Source organism: Fringilla coelebs (assembly GCF_963513975.1).
Source record: "Fringilla coelebs genome assembly, chromosome: Z".
In the NCBI taxonomy this organism is placed as follows: Eukaryota; Metazoa; Chordata; class Aves; order Passeriformes; family Fringillidae; genus Fringilla; species Fringilla coelebs.
In genome coordinates this window covers 32,243,075-32,262,120 of record NC_140031.1, presented here as the reverse complement: position 1 = coordinate 32,262,120, position 19,046 = coordinate 32,243,075, and the positions used below count along the sequence as shown (strand labels likewise).

Below are 19,046 nucleotides of genomic sequence, written 5' to 3'. Positions count from 1 at the left end.
ACAAGAAAGTGATGAGAGAAGTCGGCATGGATTCAGCAAAGGGAAATCATGCTTAGACAATCTGATTCCCTGCTATGATGGGACAACTACCTGGATGGATGAGGGAAGAGCAATTGGTGCTGTTTACCTCGACTTCAGCAAGGTTTTCAACACTGTCTTCAACACCTTGTGGACAAACTAGGAAGTAGGCCTGGATGGGGGGACACAGAGGCGAAGGAGAACTGTCTGAATGGCAGATCCCAGAGGATTGTCACGAGTGGCACAGGCTCTGGTTGGAGGCCTGTCACAAGTGGTGACCCCCCAGGTTCAAGAGTGGGCCTGGTGCTGTTTAACTTCTCCATCAGTGCCTCGGATGAAGGGGCAGGTGTCCCTCAGCAAGCTCACTGATGACACAGAGCTGGGAGCAGTGGCCGATAGCCCAGAGGGCCGTGCTGCCCTGCAGAGCGGGGAGAGAGGGGCAGAGAAGAACTGTCTGAAACTCAGCCAAGGCACAGGCAGGGTCCTGCACCTGGGGGGAAGAACCCCGGGCACCGGCACAGGCTGGGCTCTGCTCTGCTGGAAAGCAGCTCTGAGGAGAAGGACCTGGGGCTCCTGGCGGACAGCGAGCTGTCCATGAGCCAGCAGTGTGTCCTGGGGCCAAGGAGGGCAATGGTGTCCTGGGGTGCGCTGGGAAGAGCAGTGCCAGCAGGCTGGGGGAGTGATCCTGGCCCTCTACTCAGCCCTGGTGAGGCACATCTGGAGTGCTGTGTCCAGCCCTGGGCTCCTGAGGACAAGAGAGACACGGAGCTGCTGGAGCTGGTCCAGTGGAGGTGACAAAGACGATGGGGGACAGGAACATCTCTCTTGGGAGGAAAGGCTGGGGGAGCTGTGCCTGCTCAGCCTTGAGCAGAGGTGCCTGAGAGGGGACCTCATCCATGTCTGTCAGTGTCTGAAGGGACGGCGTCAGGGGATGGGTCCAGGCTCTGCTCAGCGGTGCCGAGCAACAGGACAAAAAGCAACAGGCACAAACTGACACACAGGAAACTCCACCTGAACATGAGGAAGAATTTTTTTACTATGCAGTGACCAAGCACTGGAACAGAAGATTGAACAGAAAGGTTGTGGAGTCTCCCTCACTGGGGATATTCAAGAGCTGGACACAAGCCTGTGCAATGTGCTCCAGGACGACCCTGGCGGAACAGGGAGGTTGGATCAGATGACCCCTGTGGTCCCTCCCCACCTCACCCATTCTGTGACTGTAACAAATACCTTGATTAAGACCCTTTATATTCTCTAGGTATTATTCCTTCCAAACATCAGCTCCTAATCCCCTTTGCCCTTAACAGAATTAGCAAACTCCATCCTGCCTCAGTTTTGAAGGACTCCTTAGCATCCTCCCACAGATGAACATCTGTTAATAGGATAGTTTTACTCAAAAATACTACCAGCCTATTAAAAGTCAATAATAAATACCAGTGGTATGGATTTCACTTCTTTTTTAATTCAAAAAAACATTCCAAAAGTCTGTCGAAAAATAATTCTATTTTAAATTTGACAAACGACAAAGGAAACAGTAAGGAAGGTATCTATTACATTCAGAGTGGAAAATGTAATTTTAAAAAAAAATTAAATGAAGAAATGGAAGCTAAACTGAGAATATTTCACTGCATATCCTAAAGAGCAAAACCACTTTCCTGTCTTTGGCTGGCTTAAGTGTCTATTCTCACAGCAAACACTGAAATAAAAACAGTGATTCTGAGAGTAAAGTTTTCAGGCACAACATACTAATTCACACGCTCTGCACTGAATTTGACTTCTAAGTCTTATTTTATTTCCCGAGCACCTAACTATGCCTTCATCACAGCTGAAATTAGAGATGCAAAACACCATCAAAATGGTTAACTTATCCTCTCAAATAGAAGCCCCTGAAACTCTTAGGTTTTTTCAGTCTCAAGATGAAAAATAAAACTGAAATAACAAATAATAGCTTGAATGATGTCATCGGTAAGAATTAAAAACTGAAGCAACTAGATTCTCCCAAACAGAATATACAAGTATCAGTCCTTGGTATAGTTCTTCAAAAGCAAATTCTGTCTTCTTGAGCTAACATGACGGACACTAAATGCAAGGACAAGCCACGTGGTCCACAGGAAACACAAAATCCCAGAAGTATAGAAGCCTCAGTCCTAAGAAAATGCAGGGACAGTAAGTGAAGAGGGCAGGAGCAGGCAGACATCTGTAACAAGTACCAATATATCACTCTTTTGATGTCTGAAGTAGGAACAATTCCATTTAAACAGTAACATTTGTAGATGTTGTCTTTGCTTGCATTGCCACAAGTCACTGAAGATTTAACTTTAGCATGGAAGTAGCATGCCTGCTAAAAAAAAAGCACTGGCAAAATTCAGCATTTCAGCCACAGACATCTCTGATGAACTCTGGAATAAGAGAAACAGCTCCTTTTCACAAACAGTGTGTCTAGCCTACTGGAAAAGAGTTATGATCTTCATAACCAAAGAAGAGCCAGATGTTCCTGATAGGTATCCAATGTAAAGCATTCAAATAGATTCAAGACAGCATACACAGAAAAACTGTATTAGAAACTAGAAATCTAACTTGGACATGTAAGTATCATCTTTCAGTTCATATCCCTATATAAAGGCATGAGAAAAAGTGACTTTTCCAACACTGGTGTTTCTTCCTAAAGTTAAACACAGCAATGCCCTATTCTTTTGCATTTGAAGTTCCTCTTCTCCTATAGTTTGATTCTTTAAAGCTTTGCCTCAGAAGTTTGTTACAATTTTGATTTTTTACAGTCTTGCTTACATTAGTTCACAGTAACTCCAAAAATCAAAGACCCAGGGAAAGAAACAAATCTTTTTATTCAAGATAAGACACTCTCAGAGATCTGGCAGAACTACCACTAATTTTTTGTATTATTAGAAGCCAAAGATGAAGAGTAAACTGATTTCTTTCCAAAAGTCTCAGAAGATTACTCAGGCAAACCTTAATCTTATTTTACCAGCCTATATACTATACCCAGAAGACTGGATGCTTAAAAGAGCCTGCAGAAAAACTACAGATGTGAACTGAGGAAGTCACGTAGATACTGAGGGTGGAGCACTGAATATTCCTTTTCCTCTGCTCTATGACTACCTTGCTAAAGCTTATGGCTCACCATAGCTCTAGCAAATTTAAACCAAGTCAGATGCCAGCAAATAATTGAGAAATTAGTCAGAAAAAAATCCCAAACTTTATGAAAGACATTAAACCAGCCACTACCGCTTAAGCACGGCTAATCAATACAGAATTATTAATAGAAAGAAATTCAGATTTGCTCTAAGGAAAAGAATCTTGGTATTTCAGTCTATCAGACTGCACATCAGCCATAGAACTTGCAACTGTATTTAAAGCCGCATCTGAAGACTCAGTTGGGAAGATCACAGCTGCAACAAAATGCCATATAGAAAATCTATTCTATTTTGCTGATAAAGGTTCAAACAGGCTCTGCTGATACCTATATGCACTTCCCTTCACAGTGAGAAGCTGCATACTCCACCAGTGAGAACAATCTATTACACATTCTGTGAGTAGAAGAAAAATGTCAGGGGTGAGTCTAACCTGTAAAACCCTGGTAAAAGTTCCAAAAAGAGAAATAGGAAGGAGTTTTGTTTTCCTGTCTGACAAACAGAAAGTCACTGGTATCAGAAACCTGTCAGACAGGCAAACCTCTTTGAATCACATTAAAGGTGAGAATCAGTATCCTTACTGAATCACGTCTGAAGATTTTACAAAATGCCTTACAAAAAAGAAGCTGTGTGAAAACCATCTAGAGTAAGCTTGCACGCCACAGATATCCAGATCATAGACTTGTATCTGGGAGTCAAATGGGAATACATGTTAGTTTAACATGGAACGCTTCTTGTCAGGTCCAAATCCATTTCAAAGATGGACCAAAAAGTGAGTTCTCCACTGATAACAAAGTGTTTGCCCATCCAACAAAGAAAACATTGATTATTCAAAAAGATTCAGCCACTTGTTACTTTAATGTGCACCTAACAAGATATATGAAGGCAGACATCTTACAAAAGATAGCAGGCACCAACTCATGGAAATTCTGAAGTTTCCTTAGATATTCAAGCTGATAGATTTCAGCCTTAATTTAAAGAATGTGAGAAATAGTTACACACTTTTCATAAATTTAGGCAGGTTTACTAAACCTTATAAAAAATACAACAGAAGACTGAATAGAGAAAATATCACGGTGCCGGGAGCAAAGGATTTTTCACACCATGTGCTCGACCACACAATGGAGGTTTCACCTTTTAATCTTTTTGTCTCTCTCAAAATTCTGTCCATTGACTCCTTCTTCACTGTGCAGTGGTGGAGTTAACTTCCTCAAATCCTGACTGGAGGTCAGCTGTTGCCATAGTGACAAGCAGACCCTCACAGATGTCCCAACTCTGGCTGTCCCTTGATAACAATGCAGGGGGGTAAAACATAACTATAAATTGATAAAACTTTTCTTAACCTATCTACATGATACTTGTCTGTTAATTGTGAGAGTCAATCATCGCATTACTCATGTATCACAAAGAACAAAGATAGCTGGGGTCAGTTTCCATGATAGTACAGAGAGAATTTTGACTTTTGAGAAACAGTAAATAAAAGTGATTAAGAAAAATTCAATGCCATCATTCAATCTTGTGGGCAAACATGCTTTATGTTTAATTTCTTAATGTTCAGTCACTTTTTTCAGTGTCCCATTGCATATCAATACTAATGTGGAGACATTTTCTTTAAGCTTACAGTTTGCAACACCATTTTCCAAACTGTCCTTTGTGGCTTCTACTTTTTTGTCCCTCACACTTGCTTGAAGTGCTGCAATATTTGTGAGTACTAGTGTACTCTAAACTGAAAGCCTTAATTTAGTATCCTACATGACATATTGTTCAATACTATATCTGCTATTAAACATTCACATCTACAAATATACCCTTAATCAGATAACCAAACAGTTGGGGGGAAAAAGACAAAGATACATTTGCAGCACTTACTAAGCTTAGATACAGTAATGGAAGCAATTTTCTCTTTTCTGCTTCTATTTAAACCCCTTCTGCAAGATGTTTCATTTATCAGGATATTTACACTTATGGAAGGTTTAGGTCCAACCACTATGTGAAATGGTCAGCCAAGACGTTTCTAAGTGGAGAGGACACACATGTATCTCATACCTGGATCACCACTCAACCATTCTGTTTGTGTGTTTCTATATTCAGACTCAGATCTTTTTCCTACTTAAAAGCATTTCCCTACAGCTCAAAGCTCAAACCAGGGGGTCTAAACACTTCTATGGGAGATGTGCTGACCACTTCCACCTAGTGTTAGAAATGCTGGTACTCCTTGATCATGGTAAGGTGGAGCCATCTCCTGTCCAGAAAATAAACGACCTTTAGTAACTATAAAGATACTTAAAACTAACAATTCTAAGCCACTGAAGTAAATGTTCTTTCAGCCTGACAGTGTGGATAACCCTCACTTATAAAGTCTTATTATTAAGTATATTTCCTGTATTTAAAGTCTAGAGAAATATGTGTGACAGAATAGGCATGCTTGACTTGCATGACACTGGATAAACAATTACACTGGCATGGGAAGTACAAGATAATCCATATGCTTGACTTCAGGTTAAAGAAAGGGTAAAAACAACTAGGACTGCTAAACTGATACAGTTTGGCTGCCTTTGGATAAAGTCCAAGTCCCTTTCAATCTGCTACTGAGTTGCAGCTGGAGAAACCATTCGAAATGCACTTCCATGCCCAGTAGACTATAAGTAAAGACCTTTACACAAAGGGACACTGTTACTCCATACAAGCACATATACACGACTCATGTGACTTGTTGCTAACTCTTCATGAGGACTACATAAAACACTATTGAAACAAGTTTGATCTGAAGTAAGATAAGACTAACCAGTCTTCAAATTGGACTTCATTAATATGATGACACAAGAGATTATGAAGAGGAAGCTCTTCTCAGAGATGAAGTCCATTAGCACAGAATCATAAAATAGTTTGTGTGCAAAAGAACACTAAAGATCACCTTCCACTGCCATCTCACTCAAAGCCCCATCCAACCTGGCCTTGAACCCTGCCACAGATAGGGCATCTATAACATCTACAGGCAATTAGTTCCAGTGCCTCACCATCCTCATGGCAGGGGAATTCTTCATAATAGATACTCTAAACCTGCTCTCAGTTTAAAGCCATTCCCCCTTGTTCTATCACTACGTGACCTTGTAAAAAGTCTTTTTCCAGCTTTTTTGTAGGCTCCTTTTGGTATTGGCAGGCTGCTATAAGGTGTCCCCAGAGCCTTCTCTCCTCCAGGCTGAACAGTCCCGACTCTCAGTAGGTAGAGGACAGGTGCTCCAGTCCCCTCATCATCTTTGTGGCTCTTCCTCCTATGGACTCACTCCAACAGGTCCATGTGCTTCTCACATGCAGGGCTGGATGCAGCCTTGCAGGTGGGGTCTCTCCAGAGCAGAGCAGAGGGGCAGAATCCCCTCCCTGACCCTGCTAGCCATGCTGCTTTGGATGCAGCCCAGAAAGCAGACAGGTCTCAGGGCTGCGGGCGCACATTGCTCGGTCCTGTCCAGCCTCACATCCCCATCAGTATTCCCCAAGTCTTTCCCCACAGGGATCTCACTCTGTTCCGTCTGTATGTGTACTTGGTATTTCCCTGGGGCAGGTGCAGGACCCTGTACTTGGCCTTGCTGAACTTCAAGAGGCTTGCACAGATCCACCTCTCAAGCCTCCCCCTGAAGGTCAAGGTCCCCCTGAATGGCATCCCTGCCTTCCAGTGTGTCAACTGCCTCACACAGCTCAATGCTGTCAGCAAACTTGCTGTGGGTGTGCTTGATCCCACTGCCCATGTCACTGATAAAGATGTTAAAAAGCACTGGTCCCTGGTTGATGACTGCTCTCCACTTGGACATCAAGCCATCAACCATAACCCTTTGGGGGTTATCCAGCCAATTCCTTGTGTACCAAGTATTGCAGTCATCAAATCCATGTCTCGCCATTTTAGAGACAAGGATGTTTTATGGGACAAGGATGTATGGGACACTGTCAAATGCTTCACAGAAATCATGTCAGTGAGCTTGCCACTCAAGAAATATAACTTTGGAGCCACCAGAGAGTTCCCATTACAAAACCTGCTTAGAATCCTCTAAGGACATGGCACTATATATTTTTATCTAAACAAAGTATACCTCTTTGGATATATACATATATATACGTCTATATACACACACACATAAATATACTATGTACTAAGCATGTAGTCACAGCATCTAGAATTCCTGGATGACAGTTATGCATTGTGGAGACTCTAGAAAGCTGAAGATTAAGTAGGGGTAAGCTGTTTTCGGTTGTGATCTAAATCCCATGTTTCACTGACACAGAGAGAGTGAGAAATAAGCCCACAGCCTTCAAGTATTGTACATACATATACTTCAAACAAATACAGATAACCATTCCCCAAGTCCTCTTTGCATCATAGCAGCATTACCAAGCTAATACAAGCATACATGTTTAGCACCTCATGTCAATATACATAGTGGAGGCAAGGGAAGTAAAAAACGCAATGTGAAAGCTATGGGAATAGTCTTTAAATGGAAACTAGAAATCTCAGAAATATGATGATATACTCAGTCTCAGAAACTGAATAGACCAAGTTATGGAACATTTTTCAAGCCTCATAAGAAAGACTTTAAAAATTTGAGAGACCATGAGCTTCAGTTTACTAAGAGTTGGCAGCCTCAAAAAATAACAGAAAATCATTACATTTATAGGAACAAGGCAAAGAGTTTGAAATGTGTTAACTAATAATTTTGTTTCTTGTGGTAAAAGTCCCCATTCTCATTGCAATACCACTTTCCCACCCATTTTTTTGCTGAATACATCGTAAGAAACATCACTTTTATAAGACAATCTTTCTTGTCTTGTCATTTTCAAGTATTTCCCAAGAATCCTCACTAGCAATTGAGCTATAAGTTAAAATAAAAGACACTGGTTCTGGAAAATTGATAATTATAAATAGTATTATCTTGATGAGTTCAATAGCAATAGATCAATAATTCTATTGGCTACTGAATTCTCAGGCTAAAGAGGCAGAATGACATCTGAGGTTCTCAATCTCAATTTTTCAGGCACAGTGTGTTTTCTGCTTCAGAAGCACTCCAAATCTATGCAGCATATTGGTATCACTGCAAACTGGAAAACTGGTAGGTTAGACAGTGTAGCAATAGTTATCTTTCAACTGAAAAGCCCACAGAATAATTTCCATTATTCATTCTCCTAATTTCTAACTCTGAAAACTAGGAATTTCCTCTTTTTGACCATGATCCAGAGTAGTCTGAATAAAACCAGACTAATATTTGAAGCAGAAAAAAAAAAAAAACAAAACAAAAAAAATGGGGGGCAGGCAGGCTTTTTGCACATTCCTTTCTTTATAACACTCTGTTAGATATAATTCTTCGTATGAGTGTCACTGTACTAAAAGAAAAAAAATTAAAATTTAACATTTCCTTCCATTACCAAAACTCAAGTATTTTCCCATGGATTTCTCCCTTATGTCCAGCAGAGGGTAGCAAAAGACCAGATTTGTGAACTCCAGAAAACGTTAATCTCCACTGCTTTTCAAGAAGTAGCATATAATAAAATATTTTAAGATTGGAGTTGAAGCAGAAGTATACTACTCCTCACACAATCACCTTAAGAAGTTTCTTCTCATCATCAAGAACTTAAGTATATTTGCTAACCAAATGACCATTAACATGAGGTACTCAGCATGGAAATTGAGGATACGTATCCTATACCTACCAGCTTCAATCTATAAGCTAAAAATTCTATGAAGAGAGATTAAAAAATACAGATCTACTTCATGAAAAAATGTAGACCACTCTGTCTGGGCTGTACTACTTTAAGACTTCTGTATCTGACTGGAAATTCAGCTTGGCTACTGATATCATGATGCACTTAGTGGAAGAAGGAAGTTGTAGATGTTATAGATCTAGTCTTTAATAAAAGCTTTGACACCATTTCCCACAGCGTACTCCTGGAGAAACCTGCTGCTTATGGTGTGAACAGGTACACTGTTTGCTAGGTTGGATGCCAGGTCCAGAGAGTGGTGGGAATGGAGGTACATCCAGCTGGCACCAGTGAGGCTCCCCAGGGCTCATCACTGGGGCCAGTCTTGTTTACTATCTTTACTGGTGATCTGCATGACGGGATTACATGCACTAGCATTTGCAAATGACACCCAGCTGGGTTGGAGTATCCATCTGCTGTAGGGTGGGAAGGCTCTGCAGAGGGAGCTGGAATGGCAGGAGAGATGGGCCTAGACCAGCAGCATTCAACAAGGCCCAGAGCTGAGTTCTGCTCTTTGGCCACAACAGCCCCAAGCAGCGCCACAGGCTGGGGCAGAGTGACTGGAAAGTGGCCCAGCAGAAAAGGGCCTGAGGGTGCTGGTGGCAGCGGCTGAACAAGAGCCAGCAGGGCCCAGGTGGCCAAGAAGGCCAATGGAGTCCTGGCCTGCACCAGCAACAGTGTGGGCAGCAGGAGCAGGGCAGGGACTGTCCCCTGTACCTGGCATTGGGGAGGTCACACCTCCAATCCTGTGTTTAATTCTGGGCCTCTCAATTCAGGAAGGACACTGAGGTGCTGGAGAATGTGCACAGCAGGGCAACAAACTGGGGAAGGGTCTGGAGCACAAGTCCTGTGAGGAGTGACTGAGGGAGCTGGTAGTGTTTAGACTGAAGAAAAGGAGGCTCAGGGATGACCTTATCATTCTATTCATTCTCTGAAAGAAGGCTGTAGCCAGGTGGGAGTCAAGTCTCTTTTCAGGAGTAATAAGTGACAGAATAAGAGAAAATGGCCTCAACTTGTACCAGTGGAAGTTTAGAATGGATATGACGAAAAAATTCCTTATGGCAAGGGTTCAAAGTGTAGGAGGAGGCTGCCAGGGAAGTGGTAGAATCTAGTGGTAGATAGTAACCATCTAAAAGGTTACTGTAGGTCCTTTCAGATAATTACATATATGCAATTTACTTCTAAGATGCCACCAGGATATATATTGAAGTCTAAACTAGTTTGGGTTTTTTTGATTCATTTTTGACTTGTGCTAATTTTCTTTAATTTTTAAATGCAAGAGGTTTCATCACATACTCTTCCTTAATCACTGCTTAATTTCCTTATCAATAAGGAACAAGAGACTCATTTTTCTGCAGATTGAATATGTCTTCTTACATTATTAAGATATTCAGAAAGTTAAAATAGTAACAAAAATTCAGAAGTGAAAAAAAAAAATTTTCTGATTATGGTTAGTAGGAAGCATTTCCCTAATAAGAACATCATTAGGGTATAGCAATTGTATATTTTCAAGGAACTGAATCCCTTCTTTTGAAATTTACAGCTGGTGGATATATTCAATAAAAGTATTTTAAAAGATAAATGATTTGCTGCCTTTCTCCTCCTCCTTTAAGTTCACTACTTCTCTGTCAGTACATAAAAAGCCATGAGGTCATAAGAAGAGTCCTTACTCAAGTACAGGGAAGCAAAGCTTGGTGCTTTTTAAAAGGGATATTGGAACTTCACAGTATGCAACACATTCCAACTGAAGGCAATTCCACTTAGGCAAATAAGTGCAGCTGAAAATACATGACAATAGATTTTCTGTAGAATTCTTTAAGGGCACAAAGGTCTACCTTGTTAGTCAATAAGTCAGTGTTTTTAGTTGATGAGCTTTGATCTTCCCTGTAGGAATTTTCTTTTGTGCTTAATCTTTAATGCAGGACTCTACCTACCTAAAAATCAGCACTTAAAACATTTCTTTTGTCTTTAAGAGAAAAACAACAGAAAAAAAAAAAACCCACAGCTAAAAACTATGTCACTTGTTCCTTTAAAGTTTCAATATTTAAGAAGTGACAGTTCTTTTAAATTCATTGCAGAAAATATTTAAAGATGCCCTTGGTAGAAAACATACATCAGGATAAAGAACTGTCCATTCAATATGATTTTCTGCAATAACAAATATTCTACCAAGAAAGTCTTAGTCCAGACTGTACAAACATATAACATAACTACTACAAAACCTATCAGTTGACAAATAAAATATTGAAACTTAGGAGGAAACTAACTGGTGAGTGTAAAGGGCCTATTTACAAGACATTATTCTCCAAAGACTAGAGAGTTCTCAACTATGGGTGTCACTCAACAGAGAGGAAGACTAAGCCTGCAGTAACTAACTCAGTAACTAACTCCAGGAGGAGGCTGCTCTAAGACCATTGTGATCTTTCAATATTCTACTCGCTCACCTAGCACATCATCTGGGAACTTTTGCAGCTCCAGCAGATTCTCCACCAGAAATCCATTAAACCAAAACATATAAGAAGACAGACAAATTAGGACTTTAGATTTCCTGCAGTAAAGTAAGCCTTGTTTTCACACTTATATAAACCTTTTCCTATCTGCTGTTTAAATGCAAGTCTCAAGCCAAGCTCATAATAGAAGTAGGATTCACCTGTTCAGCCATTTCTGCAAAACAGATGTTCAACATTTTGTTAATCAAGCACACAGAATTCCAGCCTAACTGGAAGGTTCCATCCCTCAAAAATGAAATTGCTCAGTGTCAGTGCTTGTTGAGACTAACAGCAATAGTCAAAAGACCTTACTTCAAGTTCCTTTAAAAGTCTCTTCTCTCGTTCAGTGCTGCATTTAAGTTCATTGGCCTGGCATCTCAGCACCTCATTACAGCCACTGTGTTCCACCTCCACATCTCTCAATTTCTTGCGCATATTTTGCAGTTCGTTATTCAGCTCCTAGAAAAGAAATGAGGCATTAAGAGTTACGTTTGCTAAGATAAAGTAGAAGGATCAGAACAGGTTAATAAAATCTAACACATCGGCACATGTCAAGCATTTACTCAACAACAGACGTTCTTCATTCACCACTAGATAACATAAGTTGGCTCACAACTCACTACAAACATGACCTTCTGCAGTAATACTAAAATCAGAGCCAATTCTCCACAGGAAATTTTTCTCTAAAGAAGTACAAGGCTGCTCCTCCAATCTGTTCTCTCTTGCAGCTCAATGGCAATGGTGGAGAGGGAAACAGTTAAGTGCATTTGATTAAATGACAGAAGTGTTATTTAGTAGTTTGTTATTATTCAAACTGTTAGAACTTCAAATCAAATAATCAGACATATGTTGAAAGTTACTCTCATAGAATGAATATTCTTAATTTCTACTACTCTGAGGACTTTTCTCAGAAACTGAATTATAAAATGAATTACATGAACCATGAATTTCTTGGAAAGATAAATAACTAAGCTGTTCCCCCACCACAATTTTTGCTTTTGGAAGCTGAACCAAGATACAGTTTGGTGTAATTACTGACACTATTGGACTCAGCAGCTCTGTGGAATCACTACTACAAATCCTTATTCACGCCACACCAGATACAGAGGAAAGTAGCCAAATAATGAGCCCCCAGTAGCCTAGCACATATTTAAGCTGGGGATTCCAGAGGCCTTAAAAAAGAATAGCTTTGGTCTAGTGGACAGGAGTAAGCTTTTCCATAACTAGCATCAGAAACAAGTTATAAATCCAGTGACTTAGCTGGAAGACCTTTTGAAAGCCAATTACTTTCTGCACAAAACACAGAAAGATTATCCTAAGTCTTCCTGTTCATTTGTTCCTATCATTTATCATGGCAAGAGACATTTTGTGAAAATAAACCAGTTGGTCTACAAATTCTGCTATTACTCTTACATAAGATAATCTTGTTCCTGAAAATTACTAATCATAAGGCATCTGCAGAGCAGGGAAGATAAGGAAAAGAAAATAAAATATTAATAAAGAACGATTCTTTGGAAGATTTAAATTTGACAGAACCATGTTTATACATGAAGATCAAAGAAATATGAGTCTTTTCCAAAGTTTAAAACAAATTTTAGAAGTTCTTCATGACTACAGGTAGAAAGTTTTGGCCTCTTAAACATGACACTAAGGGATTAATGACTTCCTTATTAACACTTAGTGTCACTCCATTATCACCAACTAGTAACTGAAAAAATTAATTAATTTTCTCTTTTTTTTGTGGAGGCACTATGGCATGATTTTTTGGCATTCTCTGAAAAGATAAAATGTAGCATGCCTGCAAAACAAGTGAATTAAAAAGCAGGAACCTCAGTAAATCAAAATATTTCAAAAACCTGGATATGGATTAAATTTAAGGTAATGTTCTAACTTTGCCTGTAATACCAAGACAATGGAGAGATTTCTTCCCATCAGCATGCAAAAAAATTACTTTTACTCAAATTTACAGCTATCATCTTCTCTATATTAGAAAGATATAGAAATATTTCTCTTTAGACTTATCTTCCACATATTAAAAGAAGTGAGCTGTGAAAAGTGCATATGAAATAAGTAATATATAGCTTCCTGGAAAAATACTTCACCAAGACTTCAAAAAACTGACATGAATAGTACATCAAGCTTGTTAAACAAGTCAACATGACTTCGGAATCTTGAAGTCTCTGAAATTTTCAGACATGGTATAACTGTGCCAGACTGCTCAAGTAGTTATCTGCACTTGGAAGGTTCAGAAAGAAACATACTTCACCACGCTACAAAAGAAACACCTTTATACATACATGTGTATCTGTGTGCCACACACATTCTCACTATACATATTTGCTTATCAAAAACATGGCTGGTCGGTTGGTTTAGAGTGTGTATAAACAACACAATTTCACAAATAGTCCAAGGAAAAACTGAGTGCTTCTGTGAAAGAATACTGTATTCTGACTCACCACAAGATGATGCTATTGCACTTACTATTGAACTCCAACGTCTTTTACCATGTACCAAACATAATCCTAAGCACATTCAATATAGCACAACACAAAACTTTCTCTGTTAAAAAGCAGAGAGGATTACTTTAACTCCATATCATAGAGACAATTTTAGTAGATTAAACTGACTTCATTTCTATGCTTACCTCAGCATTTTCATAGCTAAGTTCAGACTTGTAGTTCACAAAGTGCAGGTTTAGAACCAGGATTTGCCATCCATGTTTAGAATCTTACTCCTTCATACATATTAAGACCACCTTATGTAGTTTTTATCTCATAACTCAAAACAATTATTAATTATTTAAAAGAGGACTGTAAATACACAACACTAAAGACTGGAACAAATTTGAAGCTTTAGTTTACAAACCTAGACCCATCTGATATTTATCTGCCAAGTTAAATCAGTTAAGCTTTCAAACAACAACTAAGATAGTCAAGTCCAGATTTAACATTCATGTATGTATTTTTTATTTCCCAGAATTTTACAACTACATGTAACTATAACTAGGGTAATGGGCAAGGGAACACTTCAAAAACAAAGCAGAAAAACTGAACTATTTGCAACTGAACTATATCCAAAAATGTGCTATTCAAAGCACACTGGTAGTTGACATCTAGTAGTGAATAACATACTTTAGGAGTGAACAATTATATAGCTTTAGTACAATCTTCCAACCAAACCTCTGCTTCTACAAATCACCTTCCACTTCCAAATCAACATACATTGACAGAGAATACAATGACCCGAGCAAACCACTGTTCCTTTTCATCTGAGGATAAACATCACTTCTAAGAGTATAGTATACTTCTTAAAACATATTATTTTCATACAGTATTAAATGCAATGAATAATACTTCTATATTCCCTAAACAAGAGATAAAAAGTCCTTTCCAAACCATCCTCAAGTCAGTCTACTGTTAGCCAGAATACAGAGCCAAAGCACCACTCTTAGCATGCTTTACCTGGCAACTTAATAAGAATACTGTGTCTAAGGGTAAGTTTCCTCATAACCTAAACCTAATTTAGTTTTTCAAGCATTGACTTTGAATGAAAACTGACTCATGTTTCTGTTGGTTTGAGAAGGACCTTAGGGTATCATCTGTCAATGAGTTAACACAGTCCCCTCTGAAACCTTCTCTTTCTCTTTTTTTTTTTTTAACTATACCTTTACAGTTCTCCCAATTAGTCTCTCAAAGTACTGTTCAACATATCAACAAAGTTATTAAGGGGATGAGGGAATTTCCTTTTTATCCTTCATTCAGAGAAAATTCAAATCAGTGGGATCCTTTTCCACCATCAGGTCTCTTCATTATTAAGATAAACAGCACAAGGCAACGCCTTTTGCAGTCCATGCACAGAAACACTATTTATCCACACACTACCTGGGTGTCATTACCGCACCACTCCCTACAGATCTTGCCTTCAAACAGCTGAAGAGTCAGTACACAGTACCTTTGAAATATATGTAATTCAGGGAGTGTCTTTGCCCTATTTTGTTTTGCAAGCTGCTTCTACAGATGCCATACAGAATCTGAGCAACACCATCATAACATAGTATAACAGGTAGGTTTGCTGTCAGATTTTAGCTATCAAGCTGCCAAGTAAATTTAGTGTCATTTGGGAAGACTGGTACTGTTCCAGGCTTGGAGCTGACCAGCTGGGAAGAAAGTAACGAGAAAATTTTCTACTGCTTGACCAATGCCCATACCAACTGAGACAAGTCTGTCACATCTTAGAAGGGACTACAAAGGAAGGAAATATATTAAAAAGTTAATCTTTTAGCAGCAGTCTGTTCTCTGCATACATCATGCAATTCAAATGTCTTTCAGCCCTAACAAAGAGAGCTTCTGCATACACTTCTTTTTATGAAGAATAACTACAGCTGAATACATTCTGGTTTTTCATCAAATAGCATTCTTACATAGGTAAGATACAACATATGGAACTTGTCATTTAAAGAGACAAAAGTATAAATGAAGTACAGTGGTGTAATTGCTTATGTCCCTGTGGAGCAGGCAAAAATTAGGTATATTCACTCAGCACTTCCACACCATAATGGTACATTATTTCTTCTAAACATTTTTCAGTTTTGAATAGCTTGACTGTCTAAAAAAGGTGTAAAAATAAGTTTGTACTTTAATTACTTTTTACACAATAACACCCAAAGGATATATAAATATCAGTATAAATCAAGAAACATGATAAAATTAATTACTAAATAACAAAACCCCACACTCTAGATTATAATGCCATCTCTTAGTATTAGGTGATTTTTATCGAACCAACTGGCAGAATTTCCAACAATGCTTACTTTTCTTACGTGGTATGAAGTGAGTAACATACAATGCACAGCTTGAAATCCCATAATCACTGTTCAGGTTCCCTGAAAGTATGTGATCTTCATATTATACAAACTGTTTTCATATTCACAGGCTATTCGATGTCATACTGGGGGAACTAATAGGGAAATTGAACCAGTGGGTGTTAGGTGTCCCAATTTTACCGACTCAGTATCACATGACAGTGCAAATGGACTTTGCACTGGTAACTTGATTTAGGCATTTACCATCAAAATCAGCCATAACACATTTCTTAAAAGCAAGAAAGACTGTGACATGCCAAGTATAACTTATTAAGGCTATGTTCTTCAGAAATACTCTGCAGCATTTAGCTACTTGGGGGATTTTTTCCTACATCAGAAAGACCTCAAACCACTACACACTTCACACCAAAAAAGTTCCAGCCATTATCTCATGCAACTTTCCAACTATTAATACACCATACCAGTAAATTAGTTTCTACTTCGTTTCTTTCTTTAAGAAGGAATACATATTCATTGTTATAAATTCTGCTGATATCATCCTTCGCCTTTGCAAGTCTTTGCTGTTCTTCTTCCCACTTCTGTTGAGCATTATGAAATGATTTCTCAGTCTCTGTCACTTTCTGCTGAAGGTTTTCATTGAGTACTATTGTTTACAGAAAAAGAGAAAGAAAAAAGGTAGAAGCAGCATGGCAAAACATATCCAGAAAAAACCCCCAAAAACATCATGATCATCAGTTCTTCTGTGTATTTTGATACCCGGTGGAACACTGCAACATTAACTCTCCAGCACTGGAGAGCACCAACTTCACTAAGAAGAAACCAGCAAATTTTGTGTTCTATCACACCTTTCCCAGAAGAACACAGGAATATTTGACAGATTTTAAAAATTTAAACATTCTTTTCTCTTGGAAAAGGATAAAAACCCAAGATAATTCTTTGTAGGTCCCTTCCAAATCAGCATTTTCTGTGATTCTGTGAAATTACATCTTTATAGAATGGAGGTCTTAATTTCAGATTTCTACATTTTGCCAGATTATTTCCAAACAATCTGGCAAATAATCTGAAATTATATTTCATTTTTTATATAGGTATTTGTCTGTATAAATTAAATTTGAGCTCAGTTTAAATGACAGTAAAGATAGGCACCTGTTCCATGAAAGAGACTGTAGATAAACCTAAGGTAGGTTGGGTTAACTGCTCCTCAAGACATCTAAATCTTCAGCCCATAAATGACCTGAGATGGGGAACATTGTATACACACTTCTATGAAAGCTTAAATGCCACAGAAACCTTCATAACTAGTAAGCATAACCTTCATAACCTTTATAGAAGAAAATATTTTACAACAGTTTTTAATTTTACTGAATACAACTAGCTGCATTGGCATTTAAATCATCACCACTTTGCAACAGGATTTTATCTCAAATCCATCCCAGTTTTCTGACATTTCTTCCTAATCAGAAAATAATGAAATGAAGAGAGCACATTAAGATGACACAGAGAATCAGTGGACACAATGACAGGAAAGGACTGCCAGATGGCAGAAAATCAACCCTGAAAAAGAACAGCGGAAAAAAATCTGGAGGAAACACTGAAGGGTACAAGGCACTAATGAAGCATTCTGTCTGAGGAGATATGCTGGGGTCATACCAAAGCACAATGCAAAGTGAGAAAGGCTCCAACTGGCAAAGGAAAAGAAGCATAAAATTACTAATTGCTAAAAAATTAAGCAGCAAAATTATAATTTGGTTTCTATGGCATTTGTCACAGACATAAAAAGTTTGAGAAATTTCAGCCAATGGAATTTGTTGTCAATTGACAGACTGCAAATTATTGACTATGGTATTTAAAGAAAATAACACACGTGCATTTAAGAAGACATCCTTTGCCTCTATAAAGCCTCTCCTATCCCCTTTTTGTTCTCCAGTCCCCTCACCACAGCCTCACAGCCCAGTCCATTCAGTAAAGTGACAGGCAGTCCAGCAGACTAGGTTCGCTGTGCTGTGGTTCCATCAGCATCAGTCCCTCTTGAGTCCTGCCTCTCAGAACCTGCATGGCATGACTCTTATACTGCCAAGGAAACCAGCACACATGGAAAGAAACATGACTTTGCTCTAGGTGAGAAACTAGCAATTCAGATCTTCCATTTGTAATCACAGAGAAATTTACAAAGGGGAAAAAATGCCTTCTTCCAGAGTACAATCCTTAAGATTCATTATTTTTCATGTGTTTGCAATCCCTAAGATTTTTGATTATTCATGTGTTCTCCAAAGGAGTGAAAGTTCAGCTTTCCAAATATCTTAAAAAAACTTGTTACTTTAGGTACTAGCAAGATCCAGACTCTGTTTTGGTTCTTGGAAAGTTAAAATCTTCGAGGACTACTCCAAACTCTCCACTGAATATCAACAGCTCATCAAACTCACAGATACATTTCCTGTACTAGATTAAATAAATACAGTAGTTTAGGTAACTAAAAATGCATCTCATTTCCCTGTAAGAATGAGAAATCTCTTTGTTTGAGGAGTAAAAAGGAAATCTGAGTTTCTGAATACAAAAGTAGCAGGAAATAAAAAGTCTCCGTAAAAACCTTCCCTTCCACATTCTATTGTCACAACACATTACTTTAAAAACAAGAAACAAAAACAACAAGAAGAAAATAAACCAGACATTAATAATAAAAATCTTGAAACATTTGAAAAGATGAAAGGAAATACACATATGATGAGAACTTCTGGAAAAAAGCTGCTGGACATAGTGCAAACAAATGAACAGGAGTTAATTTTTCCTAATCTTTTTTCTTCCTCTTTTTTTTCCCCTCTGAAATGG

At 38.6% G+C, this 19,046-nt stretch overlaps 1 protein-coding gene across 1 annotated transcript in view; it reads right to left on the bottom strand.

The window, feature by feature from the left end:
• The window catches only part of CCDC171 (coiled-coil domain containing 171), a 151,560-nt gene that overhangs the window by 128,887 nt on the left and 3,627 nt on the right, over positions 1-19,046 (bottom strand). Inside the window, exons 4-5 of the mRNA XM_084224916.1 lie at positions 16,682-16,863; positions 11,711-11,857 (exon numbers count right to left, since the gene is read on the bottom strand). Of these exons, the coding sequence (XP_084081042.1) occupies positions 11,711-11,857; positions 16,682-16,863 (329 nt within the window). The remainder of the gene's footprint in view (positions 1-11,710; positions 11,858-16,681; positions 16,864-19,046) is intronic.